Here is a 24,590-nt window from a genome sequence, read left to right as displayed (position 1 = left end):
GATATTGAAATAAGTTGCAAAAAAAAAAGTGTTGCCATAGCATAACAGCTTTAAGAACTATTTTTGTAATAACAAAAATAACTGATTTAATAACTGTTAAATACAATAATGCACCAAAAATATATACAGCTCTGGAAAAAAAATTAAGAGACCAAATCAATGAGAAATCAATGTTAAGTGGTCTCTTGATTTTTTCAGAGCTGTAAAAGTAAAATTTTCAAACAGATTAAAGTGCAAAAGAATTAGGCTATAAAGAACAACAGGTAACAAATTACAATAAGGTCTCATTATTTAATGCATTAACTAAGACTGAGCAACAGCTATATTTGTTACAGAAAGTATAATGTTTTTGGCAATGTTAGTTAAGAAATACTGATCATTGTTAGTTTTATCTTAGGTCCATTAAAAAAGTTATTTTGATTTTGATTGTAATGTTATTAAACAGTAAACAAGAAATGAACATTACTTAGAATGATTAATTCTTTATAAGTGTTTTTCATTGTCAGTTTGGTAATAATGAATCAGAGCCGGCCCTAGACCTTTGGGGGCCCTAAGCAAAATTTGGTTGGAGGCCCTTGACCGTTTTAAGTAAGGCCTAAAGAAAAGCAATGACTACCTTATAACTATACTGTACATATATCTACTATGTTACTTTAAAATTTTGTAGTCTATTAAATTATGTTTTAATTATTCTATGTAGCCTACTGTATGATAATTATCTTTTTTTTACGCTGCTGGTCCTGAGTACGTATTTCGTTCTTATGTGGTAACATGTACAGAACGTCAATAAAAGACCTTGAGTTCTTGAGTTGAGTTCCATGTTTGATGTCTAACAGGAAAATTATGATACCACTGAGCTGAATGGCAGTGCAATGAACACACGGATGAACTTGCTGAATAAAAAGACTGATAAAGTGATTTTCACTGACCATCAAAGAAACATTTTTAATTGACACCAGAGTTTAAAAGGCAAAAACAGCACACGATAACAAATTTTGCTGGACAAGAAATTGGTCAAGAAATTATTGCGATAAATGATAAGATTTTTCGTTCTAAACCCATTTTCATCTAAAATAATGATAATGGCATAATAATGCAGGTACACCTTTTTTAAAGATCAATAAACTTTTATCTCTAAAGACTCTGATACGGAAAACATTTTAAATATCCACAATAAATTAACAAAACAACCAAAAAACAAGAAAAGCCATGGACTCTCAGTCTGTTAACAAAAAATACACTTGAATAAATACCAAAAGCAATAAATAAAATTGATGAAAACTGCTTTAGGTACACATTAGGGGTGGCACGGTTCACAAAAGCCACGGTTCGGTTCGTATCACGGCTTTAGGGTCACGGTTTTTAAGTTCTGTACGGTTGTTGTTGTTGTTTTTGCTTTTACTTGTTAACACTCCAGAAATTTACTTCAGCATAATATGATATATAGCTTACTTATCCACAATTCAGGATACAGTATTAACACAATTGTTATATCATGTAATCATGCACAAACTGAACTTGACTATCTCTGAGGAAAGCTAGGTGAGATTTTGATACAGCAAGAGAAAGACATTGATGACATGCTTTCATTTATTTGGCAAAAAAAGGAGAATGTGTATTGCTATCTCTACAGGAACTTATGTGCCTTTTTTAGACACAAATATTGAACTGAAGAATTAACTTGCATTTATCAAACGGCCAACTTCAGTGTAGCTTTAAGCCTTGATTATACTTGACGTGTCTGCACGAGCGCGGCAAAAATTGCGTCAACGAGGAGTGCGCGAGACCCAATTTCGCTTGGCGGTGTGCACGTCAAATTTTTGTAACTTTGCGTGCGGCTTCGCAACCGAAGAAGCTCGAGGCGAATCTGTCCGAGCATGACGTCTCATCACGCCTGCACCCAGTCTGCGCTTCGAGTATAATAAACACCTCCCCAAACAGATGAGGCGAGGTGCATGCGCTCTCTAGGGGGCCCTCTGCAGGCCACGGGGCCCTTTGCAATTGCAAGGGTCGCTTAGTGGCTGGGCCGGCTCTGTAATGAATTAACATGTTAACTAATGAAGTCGTATGTCTCAAAGTTTTACTGAACAATAACAAATATTTAGAACAGTTCTAATTATTAGGGCATGTTGTAGTCCAGATTAAAACATAAAAATGTTTAAATTTGAAAATAAATAGCCTATTAAGTCTTTAAGTATTAAGTATTTGGTGCTGTGATGACATTGAGATTACAAAAAACGAATGGCTGTTTTAAAAACTACACGAAGTTTCTTTTGTTTGCTGGTTTCCGGGGTAATCGGCGGCATTCTGCAGTTCATCAGCGCCCTCTGCTGTCACTGAGCGGCACTTCAGCAGCGCGTCTCCTTCACTCGTTCATGTGCTTCTCATTTTCACCTGACGCAGAATACAGCGGTGTTGAGCATTTATACGGTTGATGGGGAAAGTATTATTGAGTGCATTATAAAAAAAATATTAATTTATAATAAATTATTATTTACGATATTTTAAAGTGCCCACGATAACAATATCGTGCATATTCATTATCGTGACAAATCGCATTATCGAAAATCGGCACATGTCTAATCTAAATGAAAAGTTTTAGTTCTTTAAATATAATTAGATGAGCATGTGCATATACATATACTTGTAACCACATGCGTTGAATTATATTATGTGCCAAATAAAAATGGCAACATTTATTTCCATCAAGGGGTGCATCATTTTTTCTGGTCAAGAGCTTGTATTGACAATGCAAGAGTCCAGCACTCTGTAAAGTCTCCTCCAGCACAGCCCAAAGACTTTCACTGAATTTAAGATCTGGACTCGTGTGTGAAAATGATTCTTCATGCTCCATCCCAACCATTCCTTCACAATCTGAGCCTGATGAATCTTTACATTGTCATAATATGGCCATGATGAGTTTTCCTACATGGTTGTTTAAGAAATGAAAAGCTACACTGTCCATTAATGAGGGTTAAAAGAACTGTTACCAAAAATATAACATGCTAGACAAATCCTACCCAGTGGATAAATTCATCTCTGTGGCAACACGGTGGGACATGCTAATAGCCGCCACTCTCCTGGGCTCCGTCACACCAATGATCCCGCCGGAGCTGAGAAACAGAGAAATAAACCGTGAGAGGCAGACGATACACAGACGATATTTGCAGACGATACACGCAGACGTTACACAGACTATACACAGACGATTCACAGACGATACACAGACGATACACAGACGATTCACAGACGATACACAGACGTTACACAGACTATACACAGACGATTCACAGACGATACACAGACGATACACAGACGATTCACAGACGATACACAGACGATACACAGGCGATACACAGACGATACACAGACTATACACAGACGATACACAGACGATACACGCAGACGATACACAGGCGATACACAGGCGATACACAGGCGATACACAGACGATTCACAGACAATACACAGACGATACACAGACGATACACAGACGATACACGCAGACGATACACAGGCGATACACAGGCGATACACAGACGATTCACAGACAATACACAGACGATACACAGACTATACACAGACGATACACGCAGACGATACACAGGCGATACACAGGCGATACACAGGCGATACACAGACGATTCACAGACAATACACAGACGATACACAGACGATACACAGACGATACACGCAGACGATACACAGGCGATACACAGGCGATACACAGACGATTCACAGACAATACACAGACGATACACAGACTATACACAGACTATACACAGACGATACACGCAGACGATACACAGGCGATACACAGGCGATACAGAGACGATACACAGGCGATACACAGGCGATACACAGACGATACACAGGCGATACACAGGCGATACACAGGCGATACACAGACGATACACAGACGATACACAGGCGATACACAGACGATTCACAGGCGATACACAGACGATACACAGGCGATACACAGACGATTCACAGGCGATACACAGGCGATACACAGGCGATACACAAGCGATACACAGGCTATACACAGACGATACACAGACGATACACAGGCGATACACAGGCGATACACAGGCGATACACAGGCGATTCACAGGCGATACACAGACGATACACAGACGATACACAGGCGATACACAGGCGATACACAGGCGATACACAGACATGGTGACCGTGTTACCTGCCGTTAGGGCTGTCAATGAATAATCTAAATTCAAATATATATTCAAATAGTAAAAAAGACAACGAATTTCGAAGGTGAAAATTAATATTCGAATTAAAATTAAATTTAAAATTGCAGGAAAAAACACCCGCGGTAGAAGAAGCGTGGCTGTCAGCTTTGCGAGTGAGCGTGTTCATGGGGTTCAGAGACGGGTCACAGGAGTCGCACTGTCAGACACAGCGTCACTGCTGAAAGTTGACGTGTCTTGGATGGAAGATGGCAGAAAGTGCAGAGCCCAACTCGACCGTGGCAGAGAAAGCGATTTTAACCCTCCAAAATCTAAAAAGCCATGTCTGGATTTTGGTAGTTAGGAGGTCAAATTGTTGAGCCACGAGATAAAGTTGTATAAAAGCTATGTAGGATAAAGTTAGCATACAATGCCTCATTTTATTTAACGTTAAACAGAAACATTACTAAAGTGTAGGCTACTGTACTGACTGAAGAGATACTGCATGAATAAAGGATAAATGCACTGCTTCCAGTGGTTTGATTAATCACCGTTGAAGCCAGCTATATTTGGGACAAGAGTCACGACCTTAAACTGCTTGCACAAAACTCAAAGTCTGTTCATTTAAACCGTTATGCTCAGAGATCGTGAGGGTGAGGGCGAGAGCCATTAGTTCATTTACTTGTTTTTGTGTAAGTAATACATTGTGAAATATGTTTAAACTTAAATAGACTACCTAGATAAGATACATAGTAAATATTAATAAGTCAAATTAGAGCATTTAATATTAGAACATAATTTGAATATTTAAAAAAACGAATGAATGACATTCAAATTGGATAATGGAGGAAGATTGACAGCCCTACCTGGCGTATCCCGCCTCATACAGGAACTGAGGCACCTGTGTGGTTTTCCCGCTGCCCGTCTCTCCACACAGCACCACACACTCATTCTCCTTCACTGCCTCCATGATCACCTGCTCCTCCGCCAGGATCGGCAGCCTCAGACGGGCCTCCTGCAATTCACATTAAGAGTTACACACAGTCCACAACCAAGAGCCAAATGCAAGGAAAAACTGGAATAAACAGGTAAATACACAAACTAAGTTTATAAAGAGTGTCTTTACTTACCATTTACTAACATTTAAATGAATTGCACGTATTGTGTACATACATGTTTACATAGTACTTATACTGTATTTAGAAATACATGCATCTGTTAATACCTTAACCCAAACACACACACACACACCACTAAACCTGTCCTAACCTTACCCGTATCCCATCTCAATAGCAGCACAAGTGATTTGCAATTCAACATAAACACATTAAGTGTAACATTGTACCTAACAATTCTTTTAAGGTAAGTACAGAGTAGTTAAAGACACCTAATGTAAACATTATTAGAAAGGAACAGAAACATCTCAGTTTAAGAGTGAAAAATGCTTCAGAACTTTATAAGATCTAAATTAATCAAATCAAAATGACTCAAATCCAAAAGATAATTCTGGTAACACTTAACGTGAACCCTAATGTTTTTATAAATAATTGTGAACAAAGTTAAAAATTGGTTGTTTGTCATGTGTTTTAATGCATTATACTTTTTAAAGGTGTAAAAATTATTGAACTAAATTTCATTGCAATGCATTATAAGGCATAATTAAGGCATTAAGAAATTATCAATATACCCAAATGAATGCATTACAAATACTTTGAATTATATATACACACATGCTTCAAGTATATATCATTATATGAATATCATTTATATAAATATTTATCATTTATATAAATATAATAATTGTATATTTTGCTATGTTGGTTTAGCCCCTAAACGTCACATGAAAAAGCAAACAGTAGTAAATTCATGTCTAAGTGGGCATTTATTGGTCAGAATAAGCTGCAATGGGGACCAGATAAGTGAAAAGTCTGGTTACACACACTTACACCTTCAGAAGTCACCATGAAATCAAAATGGACAAATATTACTTTTAATGGAATATTGCAGTGTTTATTATAAATGATTTATCCATGCACATCACTATTTTTACGAATCACTTTTTTTATTAATCAAAATAGCTTCCCCTCCCTCTTGCAGTGGTATCTCTTCTCTGATAGGCGGAGCAACCTGTCACTCACATGAGATCCACCAATAGCAAACCACAACTATCCAATCAATTTCCCACGGACAAAATCAAGCCCCGCCCCACATTTGTTCTTGTTCCAGAAGCCGTTTCGCTCAGATATACGGCACAATAGGGGAAAAAAAGATTGCAACTTCTGCTCCATGATGATTTTAAAACAATCTGTTTCCTGTACCTGAATCTCCGGAAGTCGATCCACAGGAATAAACACGGCAGGTTTACAGTCTTCCTTCTTATGCGTTTCCTCTTTGACATCATCTTCTTTCTTCTCTTCTTTAACATCCGTCTCTTTCTGTTTCACCTCCTCTGTCAGCACCTGCTGCTCTTCTGTGGGTTCTTCCTCAGAGTCTGATCCCTCACCATCATCATCCTCAGATGACTCTGACTCTTCCTTCTTCTCCTCCTCCTCCTCCTCCTCATCATCCACTGCTCTTCTTCTCTTTCTGTTTGCTCCGCTCAAACTGCTGATCTTGACAGTAGATGATTCGCCTTCCTGACCTTCATCCACAGATCTGCAAGCACAAATAGGGAACAGAAAAATTAGCAAAATGACTTTCAATATCACCCGCTCAGAAGTCCTGTACAGTGGATGTCTTACTCTTTGGCCTGGTAGAGTTTGTGTCCAGTGCCGAGTTTAGAGGTGGTGTAGAGCAGTTTGAGCTCCGCCTCGGGCAGCTGAACCTCAGCCAGTTTAGAGAATATCTCTGCTCTCTGTGGACATTGACAAACATGAAATCCCTTAGAAACCACAAACAGCACCAATGAAGCAATCTCAGACACATATCTCTCTCTCTCTCTCTCTCTCTCTCTCTCTCTCTTTACATGGGCTTTCTTTTCTTTCAGCTCCAGAACTTTCTCCAGGTTCTTCCTCTGTTTCTTTGTCAGGGCTTTTTTCTTGGGCACGGGACGTTCCACTTTTTGTTTCTTGGTTTTGGTGGCAGGCAGAACCAGAGCGTTACATTCGTCTACTCCTTTAAGCGCGGCTCCATCTGCACAGAACCACATTATTACACAATGACAGCATGTGTGAAAGAGCAGACACACTAAATAGCTTTAAAATGACAAAAAAAACAATCTTCTGTATGATATCATAAAACTCTTCTTCTATATGAGTCAGTGGATTATATATATATACATATATTCTAAACAAAAAAATTGTTACACGTTACTACATGTACTTAGTTCTTAATAACAGTAAATTATGCATAATTACAAGCAACTAACCTTGAACCAAACCCGAACTGTAACTCTATGGTAAGTGCATGTGGTTAATTCATATTACTCAGTACCTATTTGAGTAATTAAAATGTAACTATGTCACCTTCACATAAAGTGTAACCACAAATAATTTTTTTAAATTTCTCATTTGTTCTTTGATCTAAATATTAGTTAATATTTGTTTATTCATCATTATCATCTACATTAATGATACATATGTTAATCCATGTTTCCCAGCGGTCAAACCAGAACAAAACAAGATCAGAATTTTCACTGAGAGAAACATTTCCAAAGCTTTATTATAACATATAATATGAAAACGTAATGATTAAAAAATAATCACAAAAATAATAAAAAATTGTGCTTTGTTTTGTGACCATTTTATAATTATTTTAAATCAATTAGAAGCAAAAAAAAAAAAAAGATCAGATAAATAAATTAATAACAAAAAATCCTACATATGCATCCAAAACCATTTAATTCATTGTGACCAATGGACCAAGAAGAGAAGTACAAAAAAACGTGTTTTCTTCCCAATTTGTGTCAGTAAGTGTCATTTGCAGTAAATACTAAATTTGGTTGTTTAAACTGCCTGTGGCATTCATTTCATTTTGCATGCATGCTGCTTTATCAGGTCTCCATGTCTGTTACTGGATATCAAAGGGATAGTTTCCCCAAAAAAGAATATTCTGTCATCGCCTCACCCTGAAGTTGTTCTAAACCTGAGAGAGTTTGTTCTGCTGAACAAAAAAGAAGATATTTTGAAGAATGTTGGTAACCAGACAGCTGACGGCATTCATTGACTTCCACAGTATTTTTCCCTATTCAGTGGCTACCATCAACTGTCTGGTTACCGACATTCTTCAAAATATCTTCTTTTGTGTTCAGCAGAACAAACTCCAAGGTTTGAAACAACTTAAGGGTGAGAAAATGAAGACAATTTAAATTTCTGGGTGAACTGTCCCTTTAAATTAACGGTTTCCTCTTATTGCATCTCTAGTAATAATAACCCATCTTACAGAGATTATGACCAAGCTTGAATCTCACCTTGTATCTCCACCTGCACATCAGTCTGTCTGTGTGCAGCATCTGTCTGTCCAGATGTGCTCTGCTGTCTGCCTCTCCAGTTGTGTTTCTTTCTCAATCTGCCCATGGCTGAACTCCACAGGTCCAAACACAGCAGTCACAGGACCTGTCAGAGTCTGTTCAATGGTCATAAAAATAGTCACCGTGGAAAATTATAATGGTCTATTCTATATAGACTTCATTTTATTCGTGGATTTTTTTTATTTGTGTTTTAATTTTGGGGTGAAATGTGACTATGATATATATGGCGGGAAATGTTTTTGAGAATATCAACCTTTTTTACCACTCATTTGAGCTAATTCGAGTATGTTCTGCTTCTGTGTTATAATGTCGCATTTAGAGATGATAATAACTGCTCGTGTTCTGCTGGATGTTTACACTGTTCGAGATCAGCTGACAAATTAAAACCTACAAGATCACCAACACTGGAAAGGCTCTACTTATCAAACATACACGATATTGATAAGGACCATTACATACTTCATTTGCATACAAATAAGTATAACCTTTTGCTCTAAATGTATCATAAGGTAACAAATTCGGAGAAAATGGAAACTCACGTGTCGATCCTGTAGTGATGTTGTGGGACTTTAAAATGAGACCGACGAGCTTCATCAACGATAAAAGGTTCCGGGGATTATGTTTTCCTCCAGTCAATGTACTTTCACGGAGTAAAACTTTATATTATATTATATTATATTATATTATATTATATTATATTATATTATATTATATTATATTATATTATATTATATTATATTATATTATATTATATTATATTATATTATATTATATTATATTATATTATATTAATTACATTTCATTATATTATATTAATTATATGATATATTCCAGGGTTCATTTTTTCCTTCAGTCAGCGTACTTTCACTGAGTAAAACTATATATTATATTATATTAATTATATTATATTATATTATATTATATTATATTATATTATATTATATTATATTATATTATATTATATTATATTAATTACATTACATTTCATTATATTATATTAATTATGTGATATATTCCAGGGTTCATTTTTTCCTTCAGTCAGTGAACTTTCACTGAGAAAAACATTTCTTTATTCTATTATATAATATGATATGTTCTGGAATTCATGTTTTCCTCTAGTCAGTGAACTTTCACTAAGAATTGTATTTAATCATTAATATATAATTTATATGTATATATGTATTAATGATTAAGTATTATTACATTATACTATATATTTAGTAGCACTAAAACAGTTGAAAAAGAAGACAAAGAAGAATATTGTGAACAATTTAATAAAATATTTCTTATGGAGTAATAAAAAACCAAATGATTAAAGGAAGTGTATGTAAGATTGTGGCCAAAACTGGTACTGCATTCACTCTCCCCCTCCCCCTGACTCGAGGTTGCCAGATTGGCTGCAGGAACGTTTGTAGATCTGCAGCTGTGGTAACTAGAGCAGATCTGGCAACCCGGATGCCCAAACACTACTGACTTCATGATTGGTCGATAGGTGGAGGGCGGAGCTTCAGGCCAAAACACAACAAGACAACATCAACATCAGTTGAGGGCTGCAACAACAACTTTTAAATGACAATATCCTGGCCGGACTACTGTTGTCAGTGATATAAGTATTTAAAATGAACATGATTTCTTAATGTCTAGTGACATATCAGGGCCATTTTATGATTAATTAAAATACATTTCTTACATACAGTTCAAGAAAACCCACAAAAACAAACACGTGAACCAGTAAATAGGCACCAAAAGTGTTTAATTAATTTGACCAGTGGATCAGTGTACAAAAGAGAGCAAATTTACATAGACAAGTGCAAAAGAAAGGGATTCTTCCCCCTAATTTTATTTAATAGAGTAGCCTATTTAACAGAAAATCATACATTTGCTTGTCTAAACTGCTTTAAGCACTTTTTTTGGTTGCATGACCAAAAAAAGTAGACCATCTTTTTAAAAGGACACAATTTATGTGATCATTAAAAATGAAGTGTGCAAAATTATTGGGATGAAATTAACACAGTTGTTTGCTCTTGGTCTGGTTTGTGTCCTACATGCTCCGGTCTTTAATCATGTCATATTCGTTACTCTGGGTCACATCGTCTTCCGCCGTGAAGGTCTCAGCAGCCGTGCGTGTGAGCCGCTCGAACCGCCGGAGGAAGAGGATGATGAAGGCCAGCAGGAGCACCTGGACCACGATGAAGATGAAGAGGCTGATCTGAGAGGCCAGAGCCAAGTTACACAGCCAATAACGACACGTTTCCAGAAGCTCCTGTTCAACCAGATACACAACCAGGCGCCCCCGCAGGTGAGCAGGAGAACTGCAGGTAACGTTCCTGAAACACACACATCAACGATTAGTTGTTTCATTTCAGTATCTCAGATGTTGATCCTAACGTTCCTAACCTTTAAATGTATTGCTGTCAAGGCACCACATGTGAATGAGGTAAAAATGCTAACCTCCCCAATTTCTAAGTTTAAGGGATAGTTCACCCAACAAAGAAAATTATCTAAAATACTCACCCACGGCACGTGTCATTCCAAAACCACAAGACTTTTGCTCATCTTTGGAAAACAAGCTTTCTTTACCTCCATTGACAGCTACGCAACTACCACTTTGACTTTTTAAAATGTTCATAAAGAGATCATAAAACTATCTGTATGAATTGAGTGGTTTAGTCCAAATTGTCTGAAGATTTAAGAACAGATTTAATTTAGGCTTTTATTCACACATAAACATTGATCAGTGAACATAAAGAGAAGCTCAACTGAAACTGCTTGATGCCTGAGAATAAAGTGTGAAAAGCATAAATTTAATCTGTTTATCATATAAAGTGATCGAGTCTCTTCAGAAAATTTAGAATAAAATATGGATTAGTTTTGCAATCTCTTTATGAACTTTTTGAAGTGTTAAATACGGTGGCTGAGAGGGCTCAACACGCCACAACTTGCTTCTTCTGCTTCAGGACATTGAAGTCTCTTGCCGTTTGGGGTGTGTTTTATGTGTGTATATATTCTCTTCTCCATCTACATGTCATCATTAGGTTCTGTCATTCAGAAACACGGCTTCTCCTATCACTGCTATGCTGATGATACTCAACTCTACTTCTCATTTCAACCAGATGATCCTACAGTCAGTGTTCGTATCGCTGCCTGTCTGACAGACATTTCTGACTGGATGAAAGAGCATCATCTTAAACTCAATCTTGCAAAGACAGAATTACTTGTTTTCTCAACCAACCCAGCACTTCATCAAAATTTCTCCATTCAGCTTGGTTCATCGACCATAACTCCATCAAGGACAGCAAGAAACCTTGGAGTTGTGATTGATGACCAGTTAAACTTCACTGACCACGTTACTGCGACAGCCCGGTCCTGCAGATTTGCTTTATACAACATTAGAAAGATTAGACCCTTCCTATCAGAACAGGCTGCACAACTCCTGGTTCAAGCTCTTGTTCTCTCCAGACTGGATTATTGTAATGCTCTTCTGGCTGGGCTTCCAGCATGCACTATCAAACCCTTGCAGCTGATCCAGAATGCAGCGGCGAGAGTGGTCTTTAATGAGCCGAAGAGAGCACATGTTACGCCTCTCTTCATCAAACTGCACTGGTTGCCAATGGCTGCTCGCATCAAATTCAAGGCACTAGTTCTCGCCTACAAAACAACCACTGGCTCTGCACCAATATACCTAAACTCACTTGTTCAGACTTACACACCCTCCAGAAGCTTGCGTTCTGCGAGTGAGCGGCGCCTCGTGGTTCCATCCCAAAGAGGCATGAAATCGCTCTCACGGACATTTTCCTGGACCGTTCCCACCTGGTGGAATGACCTGCCGATCTCAATTCGTGCTGCCGAATCTGTAGCCATTTTTAAAAAACATCTTTAGACACATCTTTTCCATTTGCACTTGACCAATACAGAATAGCACTTACTGATCACCACAGCAACGACCAAAAGCGCACACTCCTGGATCATATCTACGTCTCTCATCCGGATTTGTGCCTTCAGGCGGGTATGTTACATAGTTATCATAACTATCAGAATCCAGTGTTCTGTATATTGCGTACGTGACTTTTTGTTGTAGATGGCTATTGCTGCGCGTTTAGCTAGAATACAAAACCAACCCATTGGGCCACTGAATCTGCATTAACGACAACAGCTGGGGCAACAGCCTTAGTCCTAATGGGTTGTAGCTATCTTAGCTATCAAAATCCAGTGTTCGGCACTGTGCGTACGTGAGTTTTTGTTGTAGATGTCTGTCTTTAAAAAAAAAAAAAAAAAAAAAAAAAAGTTGTGTACTGTGCTAATTAATTGAGATTTCTTACAGCTCTTACAGGTTTTTGGCCTTGTCTGTTCCGTTGCTTCTATTACTCTCCCCTTTTTTGTAAGTCGCTTTGGATAAAAGCGTCTGCTAAATGATTAAATGTAAATGTAAATGTAAATGTATATGCAGCATGTGTGTTGTCAAACTGATGAAGATGTTTTCTTAATCTGCTGGTGTTTTTTCCTGTTTCAGAGCGTTGAGATCTCTCGCCCACCATAGACAAAGGTAGTTGTGACGACTGTCAATGGAGAGACAGAAATCCCTCTGATTTCATAAAAAAGATGAAAACACATTTTTGTTCTGAAGAGGACAGAAAGTCTTGCAGGTTTGAAACGACATTAGAGTGAGTTATTCATGTTCATGTTTAGGTGCGCTAACCCTTTAATTAATCAGTAGGGCTACGTTAACACATTCAATTTTGTATTACACGTTTTCTGAAATGGTATGTTTAAATATGCAAATGATAACCTAGTTTAAATATGCACTAATTTGAATACATTTCCAGAACGGAAATCTGAACATTGAACAGTGTCATGTTGCGGTTCCATCATGAAAAGGTCTACAAAGTGAAAAAGGCATAATATATGACGTCTTTAAAGGGTTAGTTCACCCAAAAATGAAAATGATTTCATTAATTACTCAACACACCTGTAAGACCTTCGTTCATCTTCGGACCACAAATGAAGATATTTTTGTTGAAAGCTGAGAAAGGCTTCAGAAAGGCCTCCATTGGCATTCAGTACATTTCCACTGACCCACTCACATGACCCATAAAGGCACTAAAGACGGCGTTACAAAGTCCATCTCACTACAGTGGCTGTACAATCATTTTACCAAGCAACGAGAATAGTTATTGTGCGCAAAAAAATCAAAATAACAACTTTATCCACCAAGTTATTGACGTGAATTCAACGCATGCGCGAGAATATGACGCAGCCCCACCGCTCAAATACATGACCCGGAAGAGGAGGAGCGCCGCTATCACGCGAGTTCACGTCAGAGACCTACACGGAAGACAATATCTTGGCGGATAAAGTCATTATTTTGATTTTTTTTGCACACAAAAACTCGACGCTTGGTAAAATGATTGTACAGCCACTGTAGTGAGATAGACTTTGTAATGTCGTCTTTAGTGCCTTTATGGATCTTGTGAGTGGGTCAGTGGGAATGTACTGAATGCCAATGGAGGCCTTTCTGAAGCCTTTCTCAGCTTTCAACAAAAATATCTTCATTTGTGTTCCGAAGATGAACGAAGGTCTTACGGGTGTCCAACGACATGAGGGTGAGTAATTCATGAAATAATTTTCGTTGTTGGGTGAACTAACCCTTTAATATCTCATCTACACTCACCGTGTCGAAGCATCATTTCTCTGCTTCAGCAGCCATCCTCTCAGATAAAGGATGCCGCAGTCACATGACCAAGGGTTGCCGTGCAGGGCGGCGAGGCGCAGGGCGGGCAGCGAGTCTAGCAAGCGGTTGGGCAGGGCCGTCAGGTGGTTGTCGTTCAGGTGGAGTTCAGTGGTGTGTGGAGGGAAGGAAGATGGCATTGTGGCCGTGGTCAGGCCGCGATTACTGCAGTCGATCACACCGCCATTACAGGAGCACACCTGAGGACAAGCGGCCCGAGCCACGACCATCTCACTGCCCAGCAACGAGAGGACAACCTTCAGCACGAGCACAGCGCACCGCATACCAGCACACACACTGCAGAGACAGACACATCGTCATATTTTGCCAGAGGTGGACAAAGTACACAACTCTATCACTTGAGTAAAAGTAAAAGTACTACTGGTCAAATATTACTCTGTTACAAGTAAAAGTTGTAAAAACAAATTTTTACTTAAGTAAAAGCACAGAAGTATTTGTTTTCAAAAGTACTTAAGTACCAAAAGTAAATGTCCTTTTTTATGCCAATGCATTATTTTATTATTGTTGTATAAATGCACACTGTCATCATGGTTTAAGCCAGTCAGGGATGCTCCATCTGACGTACTAGCATACGACTAACTTAAACTCATTTAAATACTTGTATATAAGTTACAAAGCTCTTTACAAAGCTGCTGTCACTTTAAGGCCGAATGCACGGATCCAATACACTGATACACATCTGATATTCTCCCAACTTTACCATTCTCTTTCTCCCAGACGTTTATATTTTTAATATTTTATAAGACATGCATCAAGTGTATGCCAACTAAAAAAATCTTGATTTAAAAAAAAAACCTGAAACATACTTTCAATGTATGGCTATGGTTGCACACACTTGTGCCTAAGAACCGTCTTCTTCCATTTTGCTATGAACTGATCAGTGTTCAAAAAAAGTTGGGAAAATGTATATGACCCTATAAGAGTGATTCCCGACAGACTGTCTGCAACAACAACAACAAAAAACCTTTTAAAGAAGGAAAAAATCATCCACCGACTTTCAGAGCTGCAACAGAAACGACTTTCGACCTTGATAGAAATGTAGTGGAGTAAAAAGTACGATATTTGTCTTTCAAATGTAGTAAAGTAAAAGTCATAAGTTTCCTGAAAAAATAATACTCCAGTAAAGTACAGATACTCAAAAAGTCTACTTAAGTACAGTACTCGAGTAAATGTACTTAGTTACTGTCCACCTCTGTATTTTGCTATCTAATACATTTACAATCAATAAATCAATCAACTTTATTTATATAGCACTTTTACAATGATGATTGTTTCAAAGCAGCTTCAAAGTGTTAAACAGGACAATATTGCAACAAAATTTGATTTGGCTGTACAGTCGCCGGAGAAAAACAGTGATGTTATCAACTTATTTTAATTTATAATATAGCGACAATGTTGGCAGATCAGTATGATAGTTTATAGTATTAAAGGGTTAGTTCACCCAAAAATGAAATTGATGTCATTAACCAGCAACGGTCATGAATCAGCGTATTGATTCATGATTCCGATCGCGATCCAAATCATTGATCGATTCACTGATTCATGACCGTTTGAATCTTTATTTGAGGATTAAAAACAAACGTGGAAGAGAAGACAATGCTGAATAAAGTCGTAGTTTTAAATATAAAATATCTTAAACTGTGTTCTGAAGATGAACGGAGGTCTTATGGGGGTGGGACGACATTAGGGTGAGTCATTAATGACATCAATTTCATTTTTGGGTGAACTAACCCTTTAAATAAGACCTAATAAATTAATTTTATTTGTATATTTAGTTGAATAACGTGGATCATAATTTTAGTGTCCCCAACTGAGCAAGCCAAGCCAAAGGCGACAGTGGTAAGGAATCAAAACTCCATCGGGGCATGATGGAGAAAAATAAACCTTGGGATAAACCAGACTCAGTCAGGGTGCCAGATCTCCTCTGGCCTATTAACACACCGTGAATGATTATTATTCTGACAACCTTACAGGTCAGAAATCAGATTAGATCTGATAATATGATTTGATATTTATGTCTCCAAGTATTTGTTAGTGCCATGTATGGAGTGCAAAACTGAATAGACAGCACAGGGAGGACTGAGCTTATCTGGAATTCCAGGAGGGAAAAGGGAAGCAAAGGGAGAAGAGAAGACAATGATAAAGGAAAAAAAGTACCAGTATGATTCAAATATTTTATGGTCACTGTAGTAGAGGATAAAATACAAAACCTAATTTTAAATTGATATTGAATTACAATTTACAAAATGTAAATGTTAAACAATGTAATTTATAATTACTTTTGTTCCGTCAAACCGCTTAATTGTGATTAATCGCATATAACATAATGTGTTTATATAATATATGTGTGTGTGACGTGTTTGTGTGTGTGTGTGTGTGTACATATAATCATATATACGCACATATTATTTAAACACAAGCTTGTATGTAAGTTGCGATCGTGATTCATTGATTTGACAGGATTAAATGAAGTTCGGTTCATTTATGCAAACAAAACAAATATTAAAATTATATTGGACATTACAAAACCATGGCAATCACCATGCATACATGTCTTTTTTATTTTTGAGTGTGTAAATTAAATAATGATCATTAAGTACAATGGTATTTTTTATTTTAGAATGTATTAATATTGTTGATTTGACCATTTATTCACGTTATCTGCACACATTTCTGCCTTGTCAGCACAGTGCATTATTAGGTGTCTCTAAATGCATCTGTAAATATGTTTATTCTATCTTAGCCTAATAGTGTCTTAATGCATTTTTATATTTTATTCTATAATTTTATTATTATGTATTGTTGTTATATTTGGATGTATGCACCGGATGCCTCATTTACCAAGACAAAAGCCTTGTGTGTGCAAGTACACTTGGCAATTACACTCTTTATGAATTATTTTATTTTATTTGAAATAATAAAAGTCAGTTAGACTAGGCATTCCTCCACATTAAACATCTGGTGTATAACTGCATTTGAACCTTGTCTTATTTCCTTCATATTTTCCTAAAGACCAACAACATTCTGATGTTGGGTGAATATGTTATTACCATCTAAATAAATCAAGAATGAATTTAGTTATGGAACTCGTGCATATAATGTGTAATTTGTTTTGTTTTTAGTTTGAGTGAAGAGGAAGTAAAGTTCTTACCAGCGTGTCAGTATCAGTCTGAAGGAGTGTCAAGACTGCAGCATCACACACAGCTGGGTCACACTGATAAAATGACCTTAATCACACACACACTCACACACACGCCACCCCCTCAGAGGAACATATGACAGGAAGTGGGCCACACTTTCATGCTCTTATACTGGGACTTCTTAATCGCTTTTCCTTTGAGCTCAGTTATATCATCCAGTATCCGAAACACACTGAAACTACACATTTCACATACTGTACTTAACAATAAAATAATTATATTTAAACTGTCTTGTAAATCTGACATCATGACTGAACAGATACTGATCGATGAATATGAAACTAACACACAAACACAAGGACGACTGATAAATTATTCACATTTATTAGCAAGCTTTACATAAACAATTGACATAATATAAATTATTAAATTATTAAAGGCCATTAACACTGATAATAATGGAATAGATTTTATTCCGATTATTGTTGTTATAAAACAAGCAAAAACCAGCATTCTGAGAATGTTTATTGATAATAATTACTGGAGCTGTGTGTTCACATTCACTATAAAAACCAAAACTGCCACTGAACCCAACAAATTCATCTCTCTCAAACACACACACACACACACACACACACACACACACACACACACACACACACACACACACACACACACACACACACACACACACACACACACACACACACACACACACACACACACATACATGTCAATAAACCCCTGCACTGTGTCAGAAAACAACTCACACACACATCCGTCTTGCTAAGCAAATAAAAAAGTCACTATAAATTAGATACCTTTAGAAGTTAATTTAAGTTACCGGTTCCTGATGAACACATGATCCAGGCAGACAGAAGCACAGAGCAGATGAACAGATCAGCAGAGTATCGGATGGCCACACCTCTAGATATGATATTTGTACAGTATCATTATATGCATTCACATCTGAGGGGTGCAGTGAGGGCTGTAGTGTGTGTGTGTGTGTGTGTGTGTGTGTGTGTGTGTGTGTGTGTGTGTGTGTGTGTGTGTGTGTGTGTGTGTCAGACAGCATCACTGGTCTTTCTCGTGCATCTGTTGTTGCATCTTATCCAGCATCTCCTGCATTCTCTTCAGCTGCACGAACAAAACACACCGTCAGGAGCGTGTCAGGGTAAGTAACTTTCTTGTAGTTAGTGTTGGTGAAAAAAATACAATTCACAATAGCAATATTAGCATGCTTTTTTATTATCCTCATTGATCTGATTAGAAAGCATATAATATAATATGATATAATATAATATAATTCATATAATACAATACGATATAATATGATATGATATGATATGATATGATATGATATAATATAATATAATATAATATAATATAATATAATATAATATAATATAATATAATATAATATAATATAATATAATATAATACAATATAATATGATATGATATGATATAATATAATATAATATAATATAATATAATATAATATAATATAATATAATATAATATAATATAATATAATTAATATAATAAAATACAATATAATATAATATAATATAATATAATATAATATAATATAATATAATATAATATAATATAATGGGTTTTTCAATTTTAAAAACAATACTCTTTGTCTATGCCATGAAGCATATAGACTACCGTTCAAATGTTTTTTTGTTTGCTTGCATGAAATAAATTATTACTTTTATTCAGCAAGAATGCATTAAATTGATCAAAAGCGATCGTACGTTGATAATGTTACAAAATATTTATATTTCAAATAAAAGCTGTTCTTTTGAACTTTCTATTCACTAAAGAATCTTGGAAAAATGTATCACATTTTCCACAAACATATTTTCTCTTTTCAATATTGACAATAATCATAAATGTTTCTTGAGCAGCAAATCCTCATATGAGAGTGCTTTCTGGAGGATCATGTGACACTGAAGACTGGAAGAATGATGACAAATTCAGCTTTGTAAAAAATTATGTGATGATCATTTTTTACCTCTTCATCCTTCATCTTAATGAGTCTCTCCGTCTCTATGTCTGGTGTTGACAGAGGCAGGATGGGTAGCGGACTGTCCGTACGGTTATCCTGTGCAAGTTTACTGAAAAACACACACACACACACACACACACACACACACACACACACACACACACACACACACACACACACACACACACACACACACACACACACACATGCCTCAAATAAACTACATCTAAGCTGTAAAGTCAAACAGCCTCAGAGCCTGAAGGCTGGGTCTAACACAAAGCTGTGTGTTTTCTTCCCTATATGGTCCGTTCATTATGATGAAACACACCTGGTCATCTCCTGGATGCAGTGAGCTCTGTAGTTTTCGTAATGCACGTCGCACGTCACGTCCTTCAGGTCGTGCATGTGAGAGCGAATCAGCATGTTCCTCAGTTTCACAAAGTCACAGTGAGTCTGATTCTCCACTGAACAAAACACACGAGAGAAATGCAATAGAGTTCATAATCACAGACGTATTTTAACACATGCTGATTCTCATTTACACAGACTTGGCAGAGTGTATTGAACTACTAGGATCAAGAAGAGCCACCATTGCATACCATTCCTCTTGAAAAGCACAAGGGCAAACATTTTTTACCTAAAAGCTTGTAGTATATGCTTTTAAAAGTATAATAATGGATTTGGCAGGTGCTTTAATCCAAAGCAAAAACAGTTGGTCACAGAGCCAACAATAGATTTTTGAGACACCTGCAGTACTGAATCATACACACTGAGGACTGAAAAACAGCATGTGTGTGTGAGATTAAACACTTGTTCACCATCACTGTTTTCCAAGATGTGTCAGAATGTGTCGTTCTCACAATCGCCACAAGGGTGCTGCATACAGTCAAACTGTAACACTTTACAATAAGGCCCCATTAGTTAATTCATGCATTAAGTAACAATAAGCAACACATTTGTTATATTAATCTTTGTTAACATTATATATTAAAATCATTGGTTCATAACAGATAAATGTTCATTTACATGAACTAAGATTAATAAATTCTTTAGAAGTATTTTTGATGGGTAGTTCCCATTAAATAATGTGGTTAACTAACATTTGTAAAGTGTTACCAGGTGAACTATAATTATATATATATATATATATATATATATATATATATATATATATATATATATATATATATATACAGTATTGTTCAAAATAATAGCAGTACAATGTGACTAGCCAGAATAATCAAGGTTTTTAGTATATTTTTTATTGCTATGTGGCAAACAAGTTACCAGTAGGTTCAGTAGATTGTCAGAAAACAAATGAGACCCAGCATTCATGATATGCACGCTCTTAAGGCTGTGCAATTGGGCAATTAGTTGAAAGGGGTGTGTTCAAAAAAATAGCAGTGTCTACCTTTGACTGTACAAACTCAAAACTATTTTGTACAAACATTTTTTTTTCTGGGATTTAGCAATCCTGTGAATCACTAAACTAATATTTAGTTGTATGACCACAGTTTTTTAAAACTGCTTGACATCTGTGTGGCATGGAGTCAACCAACTTGTGGCACCTCTCAGCTGTTATTCCACTCCATGATTCTTTAACAACATTCCACAATTCATTCACATTTCTTGGTTTTGCTTCAGAAACAGCATTTTTGATATCACCCCACAAGTTCTCAATTGGATTAAGGTCTGGAGATTGGGCTGGCCACTCCATAACATTAATTTTGTTGGTTTGGAACCAAGACTTTGCCCGTTTACTAGTGTGTTTTGGGTCATTGTCTTGTTGAAACAACCATTTCAAGGGCATGTCCTCTTCAGCATAGGGCAACATGACCTCTTCAAGTATTTTAACATATGCAAACTGATCCATGATCCCTGGTATGCGATAAATAGGCCCAACACCATAGTAGGAGAAACATGCCCATATCATGATGCTTGCACCTCCATGCTTCACTGTCTTCACTGTGTACTGTGGCTTGAATTCAGAGTTTGGGGGTCGTCTCACAAACTGCCTGTGGCCCTTGGACCCAAAAAGAACAATTTTACTCTCATCAGTCCACAATATGTTCCTCCATTTCTCTTTAGGCCAGTTGATGTGTTCTTTGGCAAATTGTAACCTCTTCTGCACATGCCTTTTTTTTAACAGAGGGACTTTGCGGGGGATTCTTGAAAATAGATTAGCTTCACACAGACGTCTTCTAACTGTCACAGTACTTACAGGTAACTTCAGACTGTCTTTGATCATCCTGGAGGTGATCATTGGCTGAGCCTTTGCCATTCTGGTTATTCTTCTATCCATTTTGATGGTTGCACCTCTTTATAGGTTTTCCCCTCTCTAATCAACTTTTTAATCAAAGTACGCTGTTCTTCTGAACAATGTCTTGAACGACCCATTTTCCTCAGCTTTCAAATGCATGTTCAACAAGTGTTGGCTTCATCCTTAAATAGGGGCCACCTGATTCACACCTGTTTCTTCACAAAATTGACGACCTCAGTGATTGAATGCCACACTGCTATTTTTTTGAACACACCCCTTTCAACTAATTGCCCAATTGCACAGCCTTAAGAGCGTGCATATCATGAATGCTGGGTCTCATTTGTTTTCTGACAATCTACTGAACCTACTGGTAACTTGTTTGCCACGTTGCAATAAAAAATATACTAAAAACCTTGATTATTCTGGTTAGTCACATTGTACTGCTATTATTTTGAACAAGACTGTGTATATATATATATATATATATATATATATATATATATATATATATACACACACACACACACACACACACACACACACACACACACACACACACACAGACATATATATACATTAAACTGGCAGACTTTAGATGTTCGCATCTGACTACCTAAATAATTACATATCAAACCTTTGAAGGAAAATCTATTTTCAATACTGAGGTTTGTTATCTCAGTAAAGTTAAATAGTATTAAGGTACTGTGTGTAAAACAGGACAGCATGCTTGCAATCCATTTGCAAAATATTAATATCTGTGTTCATGTATTTATAAGAATACTGACCTTCTACGATACCCCAGGGGTAAAGACGACCTCTGACCCGCTGACCTCTGGCCTCCACCACTGTATTACTGCCAATGACAGCGAACGGAGTGCACTCCTACAGCACCCACACACACACCTAAATCATTCAATATTCAGTACTCGGTATACTTTTATACTTCAGTCAATTCACAATTATTATTTAAAATGTTTCGTTCTGTGGCAGAAACTCTGCACAATGACAGCTGTTGGCAACAGTAAAAAGTCCATCATATGGCAAAAATCAATCCAAATGGAGTGAAATTCATTCAAAATCATTTGGGAAAAAATAATACTACTTATGAATCTGTGAGATGAATGATTGAGTGTCTTATGAGATGTGTTTGCCGGACCTTCAGCTCTTTGTCCATCTGTTTGAACTCCTCCTCTTCATCAGAGTCACACTCAGGAAACTGATAGACTTTAATCCCGAAGCGCTCGATCTCGTCTCGCACCTGCAGGAAAACACATCCACACTATCACACACATCTTGTGTTGTGATGCACAGCGCCACTCAAATATGCAGTTAGCAACTAGCTTGAATGCGTTTGGTCGTATAAAAAATGGCTAATACTGTTGCATCATTAATGAATAACTACACAGAAACAAATTAGCAATGCAATAGTAACATTTTAGTAATACTACACCCAAAAAAATGTTGGGTTAAAAACAACCCGAGTTGGGTTGAAAATGGACAAACCCATAGATATCCATAATAAAGGCTAGTTTTCTTACGGCAGAGTCACCATCGTCATCACCGGCGGCCATCTTGTCACAGGCAAGCTTTCTATCGGGCTCTGTGGAACCTGATGTAAGATGAGTGATCTGTACGAACATAAATACTCTTATCTCACTGAAATCTTGACGGATTTACAAATGGTTTGGTTTCTTACAAACGTCATTAACATAGCAACAAATCTGGAATTTTTAACATGTTGAAATTGCAGCTTTTCGTTTCGATAAACGACTTAATCGTGCAGCTTGTGTATCACGGCTAACTTACGTGCACATTATCAAGGCTGAGACCGCAATCGAGCTGTTCAATTATATAGGTTTATTGACACCAATAACGATTTTATGACAACCAAGCTTTTGTCTAGTTAAAATAAACTTAGTTGGAAAAAAAGTGGGGGAAAAATTCAGAGCTGTATATGTGTGTGTGTGTGTGTATATTTTTTAGCTACATCTCTGACGTTTATAACAAATGAAGCAGTTTGAAAATCGGTTGAAAATTGAGCAAGTTATAGCTATTTAAAAGTACATGCACCATTAAAACACACTGTTACGAGTGAGCGAGCTGCCTGTGACAAGATGGCCGCGAGTTGCGGACGGCGACCTCCATTGGCCAACAGCGCGCACGAGACATCTAGCCTTTATTATGTATATCTATGGTCAAACCCAGCAATTGGGTTGTTTTAACCCAGCGGTTGGGTTAAATGTTTGCACAAAACAACCCAGTTGCTGCGTTAAAATGCTGTTTTTAACCCAGCATTTTTTTTAGAGCGCACTATATACAGGTTCATAGTTAACATGAACAAGGCATAATGTATATTTAATTCTAAAGTGAAGGTAATAGTAACGCACTAGTAATGACTCAAGTGTTAATACATCCTTCTAAAGGAACTACTATCAGTATTTGTGAAAAACATGATAACTCTGTAGTAATTACTGAAGTCATTGTAAACTTTTTGTAAGTTTTTGGATAGTAACACTTACTAGTGGGTTACCATGATCTTCACTTGAGTTATTTACTAAATAACTAGTAATTCCTATGGAAGTATGCAGTAACACGAGTCTTTCATATCCAATACCTTACAATGTTTTTACATTGACTTCAGTCATTACTACAGAGTTATTATGTTTTCCACTTTGGAATACAGATCCAAATAATTTTAGTAGTTCTTTATGAATTATTTAGTAGCACTTTAGTCATTACTAGAGGGTTTCCATGATCTTCACTTTAGAAT

The 24,590-nt window shown here is 36.8% G+C and overlaps 3 protein-coding genes across 7 annotated transcripts in view; all 3 read right to left on the bottom strand.

Annotated features, from left to right (window-relative positions):
• The window catches only part of dhx37 (DEAH (Asp-Glu-Ala-His) box polypeptide 37), a 30,794-nt gene extending 21,509 nt beyond the window's left edge, over nucleotides 1–9,285 (bottom strand). Inside the window, exons 1-7 of one of the 2 annotated variants that reach the window (XM_067414456.1) lie at nucleotides 9,198–9,285; nucleotides 8,599–8,743; nucleotides 7,156–7,322; nucleotides 6,932–7,044; nucleotides 6,509–6,845; nucleotides 5,057–5,205; nucleotides 3,021–3,113 (exon numbers count right to left, since the gene is read on the bottom strand). In XM_067414456.1, coding sequence (XP_067270557.1) covers nucleotides 3,021–3,113; nucleotides 5,057–5,205; nucleotides 6,509–6,845; nucleotides 6,932–7,044; nucleotides 7,156–7,322; nucleotides 8,599–8,704 — 965 coding nt within the window. In that variant the 5' untranslated portion in view covers nucleotides 8,705–8,743; nucleotides 9,198–9,285. Of the gene's footprint in view, nucleotides 1–3,020; nucleotides 3,114–5,056; nucleotides 5,206–6,508; nucleotides 6,846–6,931; nucleotides 7,045–7,155; nucleotides 7,323–8,598; nucleotides 8,754–9,197 lie in introns of both variants that reach the window. The other variant, XM_067414455.1, reaches the window with a different exon arrangement.
• A 1,109-nt stretch (nucleotides 9,286–10,394) lies between these two features.
• On the bottom strand, nucleotides 10,395–18,487 carry gp1bb (glycoprotein Ib platelet subunit beta). Of its 2 annotated transcripts, none has more exons than XM_067414453.1 (3): nucleotides 18,366–18,487; nucleotides 14,327–14,680; nucleotides 10,395–10,985 (listed from the first exon to the last, which is right to left on the bottom strand). In XM_067414453.1, exons 2-3 carry the CDS (start codon nucleotides 14,665–14,667, stop codon nucleotides 10,700–10,702), a joined length of 627 nt encoding a protein of 208 aa, XP_067270554.1. In that variant the 5' UTR covers nucleotides 14,668–14,680; nucleotides 18,366–18,487; the 3' UTR covers nucleotides 10,395–10,699. The 2 variants fall into 2 exon arrangements, with proteins under 2 accessions (XP_067270554.1, XP_067270553.1); XM_067414452.1 differs by lacking the exon at nucleotides 18,366–18,487 and adding an exon at nucleotides 17,556–17,678.
• septin5a (septin 5a) overlaps nucleotides 17,913–24,590 on the bottom strand; it is a 30,589-nt gene continuing 23,911 nt past the window's right edge. For 2 of the 3 annotated variants that reach the window (XM_067414449.1, XM_067414451.1), the window contains exons 7-11: nucleotides 22,977–23,078; nucleotides 22,606–22,702; nucleotides 19,889–20,024; nucleotides 19,567–19,669; nucleotides 17,913–18,681 (exon numbers count right to left, since the gene is read on the bottom strand). In XM_067414449.1, the coding sequence (XP_067270550.1) occupies nucleotides 18,619–18,681; nucleotides 19,567–19,669; nucleotides 19,889–20,024; nucleotides 22,606–22,702; nucleotides 22,977–23,078 (501 nt within the window). In that variant the 3' untranslated portion in view covers nucleotides 17,913–18,618. The remainder of the gene's footprint in view (nucleotides 18,682–19,566; nucleotides 19,670–19,888; nucleotides 20,025–22,605; nucleotides 22,703–22,976; nucleotides 23,079–24,590) is intronic. The other variant, XM_067414450.1, reaches the window with a different exon arrangement.

Source organism: Pseudorasbora parva, chromosome 13 (assembly GCF_024679245.1).
Source record: "Pseudorasbora parva isolate DD20220531a chromosome 13, ASM2467924v1, whole genome shotgun sequence".
Classification (NCBI taxonomy): domain Eukaryota; kingdom Metazoa; phylum Chordata; class Actinopteri; order Cypriniformes; family Gobionidae; genus Pseudorasbora; species Pseudorasbora parva.
This window is presented reverse-complemented; position numbering and strand designations above follow the sequence as displayed.

Coding starts and splice junctions, on each gene's coding strand:
- gp1bb (XM_067414453.1), bottom strand. CDS start 14,667: ATGCGGTGCGCTGTGCTCGTGCTGAAGGTTGTCCTCTCGTTGCTGGGC. Junction 10,986..14,326: donor AGAAATGATGCTTCGACACG/GTGAGTGTAGAT, acceptor TGTGTGTTTCAG/GAACGTTACCTGCAGTTCTC.